We start from the raw sequence: 13,910 nt of genomic DNA on the forward strand, positions 1-13,910 counted from the left end.
ACACATGCACGCACCTCATACGTTCATGTGGAGGACGCTGGGCCTCCGGAACCCACCGCTGGAGCATAGCCAGGTCTTTAAACTTTACGGAAGGCTAACATGGTTGGAGCCATCCTAATCTCTGGAGAGAGGATGTTCCACAGAGCAGAGGCTGCTACAGGAAACACTTGTCTTCTAGCCCCCATCGGCTGACATTATTTGATGGGACATTATCTGCAGCATGCCCATCCTATTTAATCTAATTGGACAGGTCGAAACTCTTCAAAAAGGAGGTACCCTCCGAAGCCATATGGTAATTCTTTTTCATGTGGTAATTCCTGTCTATAAAAGCAGTGACATTCTGCTACTATACTTGGAGCCCAAACCTACTCTTAGATATAGCTGCCTTCCCCTGATGGCTGATATGAAATGGCAAAAAAAGGTTAATTTTCGGTTTTATTGCCTGAGTAGATTTTTCTATCTAGATGCTAAAATTAGTTAGGTGACCTTAGATACTATGTGGAGGTGTGTATCTTTGCTGGTTCCCTCCCCCCAGACATGAAATGCATAGGGCTGGCTCTATTCATAAATAGGAATGGCCTTCTAAGATGTGCTCCAGAGCTCTACCACATGCTCTGCAACTGACCTGTGGAAAGGTGGTCATAAAAAAGGAAAATGAAATGCTAATAGAACCACATCACACTTGGCTGGATTTGCACCAGAGGTACACAATCAGCAGCTTCCAAAGGCCTTGGATATTGCCCTTAAAGACTTGCAAAGTCTTGCAGTGTGTACTAGGTTATTAATTTTAATATTGTTAAATGGATGGTTGGGAAGTAATCCTATTGCTTATATTTCATTTTACTTAAAAATAACACTAAACTAAAGGGAATCAATTTTGTGGTTGTTGTTTTGGTCTTCATGTTGCAATGCATCCTAGGCACACCACTCAAAAGTAGGGAGCAACCTTCACCTCCACAAAATTGTCCTAATTATGATGGCCAAGAAATGATTTCCTCCACAATGTTTCCATGGGGGGGATGAAAACTAAGTAAAAAAGGGGAAGTGGTGCATTCAAACACTGAAATTCTTAAGACACATTATAAGCCCATGATGGCGAACCTATGACACTTTGTGGGCATGTGCGCCATCGCCAGCTGCTCTTCTGCATCGAATGCCCAAACCAGAAAGGGTGTTTGTGCCGGAGCCCCGGAAGCTCAAAGACCAGCTGGGTGGTGTGCATGCACGTACCGGCCATCTGGTCTTTGGGTTTCCGGTGCCCCAGCATGTATGAACACCAGCGGGCCGGTGCTCATGTATGTGCTGGAAACCAGAGGACCATGTGACATGTGCACTGGCCAGCTGGTCTTTGAGTGTCTGGGGCTCTGGCATGCACATGCGCACATGCACATTCCAGTTTGGGCACTCAGTGCCGAAAAGGTTCGCCCTCACCGTTATAAGCTATCGTCCTATATTACCTACCTGCAGTTGCCCAAAGGGTACCTGGCTCTTTCAGGGCATTTGGAAAATCCTGGAAGATCGCTTCCATTAGGAATGTTAAAGAATATATCCTGACGTTTTGTCCCCTAAATTCACCCTGAATTTTTGCAATTTTCAACTTGTAACAATGAATTGAAATTGCAAGCACCTTAACAAATGATTGGGCATGTTGCATGGGGGTGGAGGTTATATAGCGAAATTATATTGAAGATGTTACCTAGCCTGGTAATGAAATGTTTGGAAACCAACCCACAAGCTGAGAGAATGAACTTCCACCCCTCATCTTCCACTCGAGCTAAAGATATTCACCAGCATCACAAACATTGCATGCAACTAACCTGCTACCACCAGTGTCCCAGAGGTCTTCTTTTCTCCAGCATAAAATGTGTATTCTCCTTCATCATCTTTCATCATGTTGATTACCGTCAGCTTATATATTGTGCCGTGTGCTTCGATCTTGTACTTGGGGCTGGCTTTGATTTCTTGGTCCTTAAAATGCCATAGGACATCAATCCCAGCATGGGACAGCTCAACCTCAAAGGTGACATTCTGGGTCTCAGTACAGGTGATATCATGAAGACCTTTAATAATCTTAATTTCTGTTTAAAATAAACATATAAGGGGGTTAACAGTCCTGAATTCCTATTATCACATCTTTGCATGAGCAGAATGGCTGCACGTTTGAAGAATACATACTTTCAATTATGAGATTACAGCTGGTTTCCACTTTGCCAACAGCCAATTTACACTGTCCTTCATCTGATGCATATGTTCTGGTAAAGACAAGTCGTTGCTTCATGCCCTTGGAGACTGCTTGTATACGGTCATCAGGCTTTATTTGTTCATCATTTATATACCATTTGGAGGAAGATACATCAGGGACAGAAATTTTGCTCTCAAGGATGGCTTTTGTGCCTTCAATAACATGGACATCTTTCAGAGGAACAATTATCTCCACACCTGCAAATAGCATAAAATAGCCATCATAAAAGTGTTACATTTCAAGCATTCCAGATTTAAGATTCTTCCTCGGGGTCATATTAATACGTTTCCTTCCTGCTCTTTAGTTGGGAGGAAAGTATATTGATATAAACTGCCCTCACAGGCTATCTTTAGAGTGCCTCATCAGCGGGGCTGAGAGATCTATTGTTTCATGAAACAAACTCATCGATGTGTCTTCTGGAAGTAATTTGTACACTGTAATCTAGGCAATTTCCAGGTGGCATCATCTATGAAAATGGGAAATAGAAGATTGATATACCTATGCTACCCCCCAGCCTGTAAAATTCTGCCTGAGGGAATGGAAGAGCAGATTGCTCTCAGTGCAATTGTATTTCTAGATCATTATTTCCTGTACTCCCCTAAAAGTAATTTCTATCCCAAATCAGTTTTGATTGAGCCAAAAAAATAAAAAAATAAAACCCCAACCCTCTTCTCCCTCTCTTATCTCTTCTATCTCCTACCATCACCACCACCATTCCATATTTGTTTTTGTGGGGCAAGTGTCCACATATCATATACTTCTTTTATAATTTCTCCAGTATGCATGTCCATGAATACACATGCAAACAAGATACACAAACACTGCCTGGAAAGTCTTTCAGTCTCCTGGAAATTCAATATTCCAGTGAGAAAAAAGTCCAGGTGTTCCTATAGCCAAAACTAACATGGAGGCCCAGTGCTCTGCAGCCAGAGGGAAGGAGGACATATCCATAACAGGCTAGCTAGGGCAACTAAACCTAATCCTAAATAGATGATGTCCCTGGCTATATCTTCCCCGTCTTATCCCAGAGGTTTGCTAGATTGTCTTTATGGAATGTTTTGCATGTGACAATTCTTGACGGCAGATCGGGTATGAGATGAAAGTGATGTCATGAGAACATATGTCTTAAAAAATTAATAAAATACCTCCATGCTGCAGCAACAACAAAATATGCCTTGACTTAGATTTCCTTTCCTTTTTTCTCATTTCCTTTGATCTCTTTTATTTAGTAGTTATTACTTCATTTTTGCATTGCCTTACGTTTGCCCTTGGAGGATATGGTTACAAGATTCCCAAGGAAACTTCTAAACTTACTAGAGACAGAAACGTTGCCAGATGTTACAAGAAGCAGACTAGGGATGTGAAAGGAGTAGGCTCCTCTGTCTTCTTTGGTCGCATCTTCAACTAGGAGCATATGGGACTGCTTATCTATGACAATGTGGATACGATCACTTGGTTGAATTTCGGCGCCATCCTTCATCCAGACACCTTCAACATTTTCTTGGGAGAGCTTCACTTCAAGTTGTATAATATCACCTTCACAGACCTTCTGATCAGATAGACCTTGAAGGACAGTCACGGGTCGTGCTGAGGTATATGAAATTAAAAAAAACACAACACAGTTATTCATGATGAGAAACAGTGGCTATGAACTATTTGTAAGGCAGGATCAGTTTCGGTGGATGGGCTTACGTTTCATCTTTAATTTACAGGAGGTCTTTTTCCCTTCTGCCACAAAGGTGTATTCTCCTTGGTCTTCTTTAGCAACATCTTTAATTGTAAGGATCTGACGACCCCGGCGTGAGGTTATTACATATTTATTATTGGGTCTCAGCTCAGTGCCATTATGATACCACTTTCCTTCCACATCTTCAGGTGAGATTTCACATTCTAGTTCCCCTGAGAAGGATTCTGGAACTTCGATATCCTCCAATTCTTTTATAAATTCAACAACAGCACCTACATCCAAATATTGACATTTCAGTAAATGGTTATGAAAATTCCCCAGCTGGATTAAACATATGCTCCACTTTAAAGTGTTTTCAATAGCTGACAACAAAAGCTGGTAACTTTGGATTGTATAACAGATATCAGAATAAAACCATTTCTAGCAAGATTTTATTTTGTCTCAAAACCATCTTAATTTAGACATAATTTTCACTAAAATGCCTGCTTTCATAAGTGTTTATGGCTAGTTTAGGCTACACCCTGTCCCCTAGGTTTCTTTAGATTTCATGTAAATTGTGCACCCCCAAAAGTAGCCAGGAATCATACTTAGCATGTTGAAAAAGAAATCAAAGAAAGCTTGTTTGAGAGTCGTGTTGGCACAGTGGTTAAAATGCAGTGTTACAAGCTACTTCTGAGATTTGAACTGCCAAATTGCAGGCAGCCGGCAATCAGCAGAAGTAGACTGCAGTACTGTACTATAACCACTGAGCCACCATGGCTCAGTGCTTAATGTGCAAGCTCCATTAAAAGTCATATGTCAAGGACTGCCTGTATCATGTTCAGTAATGACCAGCTATTAAGAGAAGCTCAGAATGACTGGTTGAAAACCCTGGCTAGAGAAACTCCATTGAACAGCGCAGTTCATATTTCATTTCTATACAAATACATATTGGCAAAAAAGCATGTGTTAAAACAATTTCTGTCCTCACCTTCTACAATTAGTTTGGCTGTTGTTTTTACAGATTCATCTTCCACAAGAGCACAGCTGTAATCATCTTCGTCAAACTTGTCGATCATTAGTATGGAAAGGAAGTGGCCCTTCCTGTCAGAATGTGTTCGGTATTTGTCTCCAGAAAATATCTGTATCCCATCCTTGTACCATTGCACTTTAACAAAGGGCTCAGAGGTTTCGCATTCAAAGGTTGCCATCGAATCTTTCTCCTTAGCGGTGACATCTTGTAACTCCTGCATAAATACGATATGCTGCTTGGCTGCCAAAACAAGAGAAAGATATTGAAGAGGGACAGAAGTTTTGAGCATGATGGCATGAAAGCCAAGATGAAACAGAAACAGAGGGGATTACTTTACCTTGTACTAATAAGAAAGCATGACTGGAGGTTTCACCGGCTACGTTCATAGCTTTCACCATTATGCTGGCAGAATCCTCTGCTGTGACATCTCTTATGACCAACTCACAAATGGTATCTTCTGGCCAGTACCAATAGACGCGGTCTGACCTCTCAATCTGCACACCATTTTTGAACCACTGGCATTCTGGATCTGGTTTGCCTACTACTCGAACACGGAAGTGGGCATCCCTTCCTTCACTTATCGTCTGGCTTTGTATACGCTCAAATATCTTGGGAGCCTCCATGCTTGGACTAAGTTGAACTTTCTCTGGCTTGATGGTTGGAATAGTGATTTTGCCTTCCTCCTCTAGGGCTTTCCTTTCCTCCTCTGTTAACTCCTTGGTCCAATGGAGAAGTTCTTCCTTTGTCTTCTTAAGCAACTCTTCGTATGATTCATCCTTCTTACGAGATTTAAGCTCCACAGCGGTGATAGCTTCATAGTAGCCCTCCTCAGTTCTGCGCTTGAATTTACTGCGGAGTTCTTCAGATTCTTCAGATACTTTCTCATGGCTGACTTTTCCTGCCTTTTTCAGCTTCACCACTTCTTTGGTGGTTGCCTCAACTGGTTTGTCAATCTTTTGGACTTCAAACAGAAGTTTTCCAGGCTCTGTTGTTGGAGCTTCATGCCTAGGCTCGGGTGCCCGACGAAGTACTGATCTGAAATCTTCTCTCTGTTCAATTTCAATTTTCACTGAATGTTCAATTGAACCTTCAGGGTTTTCTGCAGATATTTTCACTTCACCTGTATCGTACGTTTTGCAGTCCACAATGTCCAGGTAGTAGATTCCATCATAACGAAGTCTAAACCTTTTACTTTTACGAACAAGTTGTCCGTTGAGGTACCAATTGACTTTTGGTTGTGGGTAACCAGTCACCCGGCAACGGAATCGTGCAATTTCACCTTCAATGACTCTTGCAGGTTCAGGAAACAAAACTATTTCTGGCTTTTGTTTCACTTTTTGATCTTCTACCACATGAATGGCCCCTCCATGTGCCATCCTTTCTAACTCTTCGATGCGCTGAAGACCCTTCCTGCCTTCCGGCAACTGAGTTTCTTCAACCAGGCTTTTCTCATCTTTAACGATGAGAGTTGCTGATGTATGGTCTGTACCATATTTATTTGTAGCTCTGCATGTAATCACACCACTGTCTCTGGGATAGGAAATGTCATAGTCAAGGCTGCAATATCCAAATTCATTAATCATCCGAAGTCTGTTTGCTGCCTCCAAAGGCTTGCCGTCATGTAGCCACTCTACTCTCATGGTTGGATCACCAATGGGTGTGAGTCTACAGTCAAAATGGGCTGGCCCAAAGCGTTTGAGTCTTAAGGAAGTGAGTTTTTTCTTGAAAAATGGCTTCTGTTGCTTTTCTTTGTCATATAGGTCTCCTTCCTCCCATTGTTCTTGACCATAACGCAAATGGAGAGGTTCTAATTCTGGTGCCGCAATTTCTCTGTATGTCCCCCTGGGAATGATTAGCCTTCTTTCTGGTTCAGGCTCAGCAAAGTCAACTTCAACATTGACTTTACATCGTGTAGTGTCACGTCCGGCTTTATTGATGGCGGTCGCAGTATACCACGCGGCATCATGTCTGATCGTGGACTCAATCTTCAAGGCAGCTTCGCCTTTTGTTCCTTCAATTCTGAAAATCAGAATGGGGAGAGTTAAGTACATGATTTTAACAGAACTTTTCAGCCAATTAAATTATTTATGAATGGTGTTTACAGCGCCCCTTCTATCTTCTAGCATTTGGGGAATGCAGAATTTAGAGAAATGTACTGCATTTTTCAGAGTATATGATGCACCTTTTTCTCTCAAAAAAGAGGCTGAAAATCTGGGTGCATCTTATACATTGAATAAGCATTTTTTGCCTCCTGAAACCCACCCCCTACACCAAAATGGCCACCCAGAGCCTTTAGGAGGCTTTCAGACTGCTCCTGGGGGCTAGGGAGGGCAGAAATGAGCAAAAAACAGACTTTTTTTGCTCAATTTTGCCCCCCAGCCCCCAGGAGCACTCTGAAAGCCTCCTAAAGGCTATGCATGCCATTTTTGGGATGAAAAACAGGCCCATTTTCACAAAAAATGTGCCATTTTTGGCAGGTCTGCAGAGTGCAAAAACTTCAGAACCTTGGTGCATCTTATACTCTTATACTCTTGGTGTGTCTTATACTCCAAAAAATACAGTAGGTAGTCCTCAAATTAAAATGGCAACTGGGACCAGAATTTCTGTCACTAAATGACTAAAACAGGACATGCAAGCATGCAGGAGAGGCACTGTACAAGTTGGGTAAGGTGTGCAGGGGTATGCGAGAGGAGCCATATGGGTCAGGTAATCCCAAAGGTGCTTTTTCAAGAGGCAACTGGACTTTCTGGTTTTTCTTTGACGATGTTTTGCTTCTCATCCAAGAAGCTTCTTCACCTGTGATTGGAGAAGTGAAACATCTTCAAAGAAAAACCAGAAATTCCAGTTGCCTCTTGAAAAAGCACCTTTGGGACAACCATGACCTGGAGGACTGAGAGTTTCCATAGACATAGGTCAGGGAGGGTGCACAGGAATGCCGAAGTGGCCTCTGAAGCACAAATAGGAGTTGGAAAGAGCGTGCATGTGGGGGAGACTCATCCCAGTGACTTGTGGTCTTTCTTGCCAGCTTTTCCTTTGACTTTCTGGGGAAGCTGGCATGGAAGATTGCATGTGGCAGTCATGGGGCATGTAGCAACTGATCATAAGTGCAATTATCAGTTTCCCTTATGCACCCAGATCAGGATGACATGACCACAGGGCTGCTGGGATTCCAAAACTCTAAAGACTGGTGATAACCACTATACATTCAGTGCTGTTGTAACCTTAAATAATTACAATGAATGAATGGCTGTAAGTCAAGGAGTACCTGTATGCTTGCTGGGAATAAAAAGAGTTGTACTCCCAGCATATCTAAGTTGTATCAGATTGAGAAAGCTGTTCAGAACATCACTGAATTCTGAATGAATCATTTAATCAAAAAGAGGCATTGGATATTATTACTTTAGTCTTCCTGAAAAATATTCTGATCACCCCTTAATTTTGTCACTGCTAATTTTCTGCAATGGTTAGGAGTACGCATGATGTAAGCACACAGCTTTGACTGCATTGCAAGCAGAACACTTTTATCCATTCTATTTATAAAGCTTACTTTATATTGGGATATTTATGGGGTACAATGATGTCACTGTTCTTTAGCCATACAATGTCAGGATTGGGGTTTCCCCGGGCTTTCACATTCATTTCCAGTTTATCTCCTTCCTTGACACTCGTATTCTTCAGTTTTTCTACAAAAACCGGTCTTACCAAATGCTCCTTAGCTAGGATAGACAAAGAAACAAGTTATCAGAGGAATACAGTCAGGTACAAAATTATAACCAGAAACATCCCAGCCACCCCCTAAATCAGGGGTGTCAAACTCAAGGCCCCGGTGCTGGATCCTTGAAACAGCAAAAGACCAGCCCACAGTGCCTCTGCCAGTAAAAATGGAGTTCAGGAGGGCTGCATTCATTGACAGAGGGTTGCAGGAAGACCTTGGGAGCCATTTTCACTAGCAGAACATCCGGGCCACCACAGGTGCCCCCAGCATAAGTGATGTTGAGCCCACACCATAGTCATGCCCACCACGGCCCCCAAGGTCAAGAACAACCCGGATGCAGCCCTCAATGAAATTGAGTTCTGCCCTAAATGAATAGAATAAATACCTTCCACTGTCAAGGTCATTGAAATGGATGATTTTCCTGCTCTGTTTTGAGCAATAACAACCCATTCCCCTGAATCAGAAGGCAATGCTGGAACAATAATCATGGACTGTGTGCCATCTTCCTTAATCACTATTTTGTGGGTATAATCATTAAGAACTTGCTGACCTGCAGACACAAACACAGGTATCGTTTCAGACTGAGCATTAACTTCCTTTTAAGTGAATCTTGGGTTTTACAGAAGATGGGTTTTACAGTGATCAATAGAAAGCTTTCATACCATTTTGAAACCAGTATGTCTCCGGCATTGGTCGGCCCACAACTTTGAGGTCAAACCTTGCCGTCTGCCCCTCCGCACATCTAAACGAAGTCGGCTTCAGCACAAATACTGGCTTGTACAACCTTTCCAGCTGTGCTTCATCTGTCTCATCCAGCCTGCGTGCAGGAGAGCGTGAAGGCGAGCTGCGTGCAGGGGAACGGCTTGGGGATCGAGGAGAAAGAGATCTGAAAAGATAACGTGTTAACATGTACAGTTACACGTATCAGGCAATGTCTCATTATTCACTAGAGTCGGTTCTTTTATTCTAAACATGGTACACAAAGTCTGATGCTATAAGGTTGGGTCTTTTTACCACTCAGTAAATATTTCTGTATGCAGTAAAGGTCCCTGGGCAGCATACGATATCAATACAATTAAAACAAAGCTAACATTACCTCTGAAAATGCCTAGAATCATGCAAAACAAAAAAATATTTGTGCTAACCTTTGCCTTTTGCTTCTGTTTTTATCTAAATAAGTGCCATTCACTTGTCTAAATAAACAAGGATTAAGGAGTAGATATTATCTGGATTAAATGTATGGCTACTCCAGGAAACATACATACTGACCAGAGAAATGGTGAAGGATATGAACAGAATTCAGGACAGTCTAAAGGTGCTTTTTCAAGAGGCAACTGGACTTTCTGGTGTTTCTTTGAAGACATTTCACTTCTTATCCAAGAAGCTTCTGAAGAGCTGAAGAAGCTTCTTGGATGAGAAGTGAAACGTCTTCAAAGAAACACCAGAAAGTCCAGTTGCCTCTTGAAAAAGCATCTTTGGGACAATTGCAACCTGGATGACTGAGAATCTCCATAGACCTTTAGGACAGCCTTGATTAGAGGCTCTTGTATCCTGCTTCAGGAAACCAAACCGCCCACCAAATCCTGTACCACGTGAGGGGATATCTCAATTGTAATAGAAAATAAAATAAAATATTGAAATATTGTGTGATCGTAAAATCTTCCAGGGATTGACTATTTTTGTGCAACACTTTACGAGATTATGAACTCAGCCATTTTGAAAGCGGATATGTGAGGTGATTGTGCTTGAATGAATGCCTTCCTCAATATATGGCAAATCAGGAATTTTAGATCAGCAAAAGGCTTATGGTGTGTACAAATATCACCCTGCTCAGCTAACACTGGTAATTTCTAATAAAACTACCTCATAATGAAATAAAACAATTACTTGGGAAGGAGGAGGGGGAATCAGCTAACTAACATATCAGCTGCAAGGATTCAGTTAACAACTGTGGCAAGAAAGGTTGCAAAATGGGGCAAAACTCACTGAACAAATGTCCGATTTAACAAGAAAATTTGCTCAACTGTGGTCGTAAATCGAGGACTACCTGTAGTCAAATCATAACCAAGACAAGTTTGTTTCTTATTCTTACCTATATCTTCTCATCATTTCCGGTGATGGGATATAACCTGGAGATCCAGTAGGTCCAACAGGCTCAACATATAATTTTGCTGAGCAAATGGCATTTCCTTTGACATTGCTGGCAAAGGCCGTGTAAATGCCTTCATCTTCAGGCAAGACAACAGGAAAACGTAGACTGGCTCTGCCATCTGGCAGGATCTCCATGTGGTAATGGTCTCCATGTCTGATACGTTTGCCATCTTTGTACCATGCAATCTGCATTAAAGAAGTTACAAAGCTATATGAGCGGGGAGAATGTTGAGCAGGCTTAGGGTTAGGATTTGGGTTAGAGAATTTTGAGATGGACTTTCAGTTCCATAAATTACAGAATATTGTTTGCTAATGTGCATTTTTCTTATCTATCTATCTATCTATCTATCTATCTATCTATCTATCATCTATCTATCATCTATCTATCTACCTACCTACCTACCTACCTACCTACCTACCTACCTACATACCTATCTACCTACCTACCTATCTATCTATCTATCTATCTATCTATCTATCTATCTATCTATCTATCTATCTATCTATCTATCTAACAACAATAAAATATCTGAATCTCTGAATATTAAAGCAAAAGTTCCAAATCTGAGAATTGTTTACCTCACTAGTTTAAACAGTAATCAAAACAATCAGTTTGGAACCAGACTTCAGATATATAGGCCGCTTTAAGCTGCTTGGATTCATTTGTTTGAAGTGCTTGTAATAAACCTAAATTATTATTTTTAACCAATATTAAAATCAACATTGCAAAAGAGTCCACTACTATACGGTAGTGCAATTTCATACTGTAATGCATTCAATCAATCTATCAGGATAGAGCTAGAAGAGACCTTGGAGGTCTTCTAGCCCAACCCCAACCCCCGCTATGGTATAAACCCTATATTAGTGATGGCGAACCTTTTCAGCACCAAGTGCGGGAAAAGGAGTGCACACATATGCACACGCTCATCTGGGACACAACCCGGAAGAGGAGCTGCCCAGGGGGAATGCATGCACTGGAAAACGCACTTCTGGTTTCCAGCGGGCGCATGTGCAGCGCCCAACTGGACTTCTGGTTACTGGTGTGCATGCACGTGTGACGATCAGCTGGCTGATGCACTTTGGAAAGCGGAAGACCAGCTCTACCAGTTTCCAGCACTGCACAGATGAAGGCCAGTTGATCATTGTGTGCACATGCACGCCAAAAACTCGGAAGAGGAACAGGCGATAACATGCATGCCAGGCGACATGGCTCCATGTGCCACTTCAGGCACACATGCCATAGGTTCACCATCATGGCCCTATACCATTCCAGACATGTGGTTGTCCAGTCTCTTCTTAAAAGCCTCCAGTGAAGGAGCCCCCACAACTTCCCAGATGAGGTAGGGAAGTGTACAGATAATATATTGCTGGCTCTTCTGAAAAGCAAATACATTCATACCTTAGGCAAAGGATAGCCAGTCATCTTGCAATGGAAGGTCACGCCGCTTCCTTCAAAGATTCTGTAATTTTTTAGTCTTAATTCAAATCCTGCTTCAATGGTTTCAGATTCAGGAATGTCAACTATCATCTCTTCTCCATCTTCTTCAAGAAGTTCTTCAAGTGTAATCTTAATAATCCGGTACTCAATCTCTTTCATAAGTCTTTCTTCAAAGGAAGAAATATGGAACTCCTGCAAAAAAAGAAAACAAAAAAGAGGTGGGTTTATTCCAATATTTAAAAAAAAAGTTGTGAAGAAAACAAAGAGGAAAGAAAGAGTAAAAGTACACTGTCATGTCTAATTTTGAAAGGAAAAATATTTTGTCACATACTGCTGCCTCCCATGATTCTCTAGCATCCTCTCATGCTAATACATTATTAATATTATTCTTAATAAATGACAGCAGACCCTGGCTGTCGGACAGATAGTATTTTCCATGAAAAATAGATTTCTCATAGGCAGAGGGAGCTACTGCTAAAATGACAAGTAGGAGGACTTAAAATAGAAAGACAAGGGGGTAAAAGGAGAGAAGGAGGACACATAATGGCTGCCAAAGCAAAATGTTTTAGATAACGCTAGTTGTAAAAGCTTGATGGTTTCCTAGGATGATTGGGCTAAGACATCTGAAATGGATCAGAACGTGATCTGGACTCCACAGAACTGAAGAAAGGTAGGGGGCATCTTGAGGGAAATCTACATAGTGAAGGTGGCCTCTGTGGGAGAACGAAGATGAAGACAAGCGATCAAAAGACCAGAACAAAAGAGCTGGAAGGGATCTTGGAGGTCTTCTAGTCCAACCCTCTCTTCAAGCAGGAGACCCTGCACTATTCTAGACATGTGGTTGTCCAGTCTCTTCTTAAAAGCCTCCAGTGTTGGAGCACCCACAACTTTTGGAGGCAAGTCTTCCCACTGATTAATTGTTCTAACTATCAGGAATGTGTCTCTGCATGTAAGAGAGATAGAGAGATAGAGCGAGCCCCAGGGCTAGTTTGAGAGAAAATGCCAAACAAAATGATTATAATAATAATAATAATAAATTTAATTTGTTAGCCGCTCCCTCTCCACAAGGGACTCGGGGCGGCGTACAATAAAAGCACATTCATATATACATAAACATACACATACACACATACACATACACGGAGGAGGTAACAGTCATAAAATACATACAATAATAGTAATAAAATTAGCAATTAAAATACCCCACATTAAGAATTACGAATTTAAAAAAGGCTGTCAGGAGGGATAGGATAAAACTATGGTTGAGCCAGGCCAGATAATTGAAAAAGGTGGGTCTTGAGCTTTACACGGAAGGAGCGGAGATCGGAAGTAATCCTGATGTCAAGGGGGAGGTCATTCCAAAGGGCTGGGCCCATCACAGAGAAGGCCCTGCTCCTGGGCGCCGCCCCCCGACACTGTTTAGTGGACGGCACCCGGAGAAGTCCCTCTCTGTGCGAGCGGATTGGTCGTAGGGATGTATGGGGCAGGATGCGATCCCGCAGGTAACTAGGTCCTGTGCCATGGAGCGCTTTGAAGATCGCAATCAATACCTTGAAATGCACCCGGTAGACCACAGGAAGACAGTGCAGCTCGCGCAGGAGAGGTGTTACATGGGAGTACCTAGTACTCCCCATAATCACCCGCGCGGCCGCATTCTGGACCAAC

At 42.0% G+C, this 13,910-nt stretch overlaps 1 protein-coding gene across 1 annotated transcript in view; it reads right to left on the reverse strand.

The window, feature by feature from the left end:
• TTN (titin) overlaps positions 1–13,910 on the reverse strand; it is a 311,080-nt gene that overhangs the window by 266,247 nt on the left and 30,923 nt on the right. The window contains exons 23-33 of the mRNA XM_081956298.1: positions 12,207–12,437; positions 10,749–10,993; positions 9,319–9,542; positions 9,042–9,206; positions 8,489–8,657; positions 5,279–6,960; positions 4,900–5,181; positions 3,935–4,201; positions 3,557–3,829; positions 2,176–2,439; positions 1,818–2,078 (exon numbers count right to left, since the gene is read on the reverse strand). Of these exons, the coding sequence (XP_081812424.1) occupies positions 1,818–2,078; positions 2,176–2,439; positions 3,557–3,829; positions 3,935–4,201; positions 4,900–5,181; positions 5,279–6,960; positions 8,489–8,657; positions 9,042–9,206; positions 9,319–9,542; positions 10,749–10,993; positions 12,207–12,437 (4,063 nt within the window). The remainder of the gene's footprint in view (positions 1–1,817; positions 2,079–2,175; positions 2,440–3,556; positions 3,830–3,934; positions 4,202–4,899; positions 5,182–5,278; positions 6,961–8,488; positions 8,658–9,041; positions 9,207–9,318; positions 9,543–10,748; positions 10,994–12,206; positions 12,438–13,910) is intronic.

The sequence above is a fragment of the Natrix helvetica genome (genome assembly GCF_964273705.1).
Source record: "Natrix helvetica genome assembly, chromosome: 1".
Classification (NCBI taxonomy): domain Eukaryota; kingdom Metazoa; phylum Chordata; class Lepidosauria; order Squamata; family Natricidae; genus Natrix; species Natrix helvetica.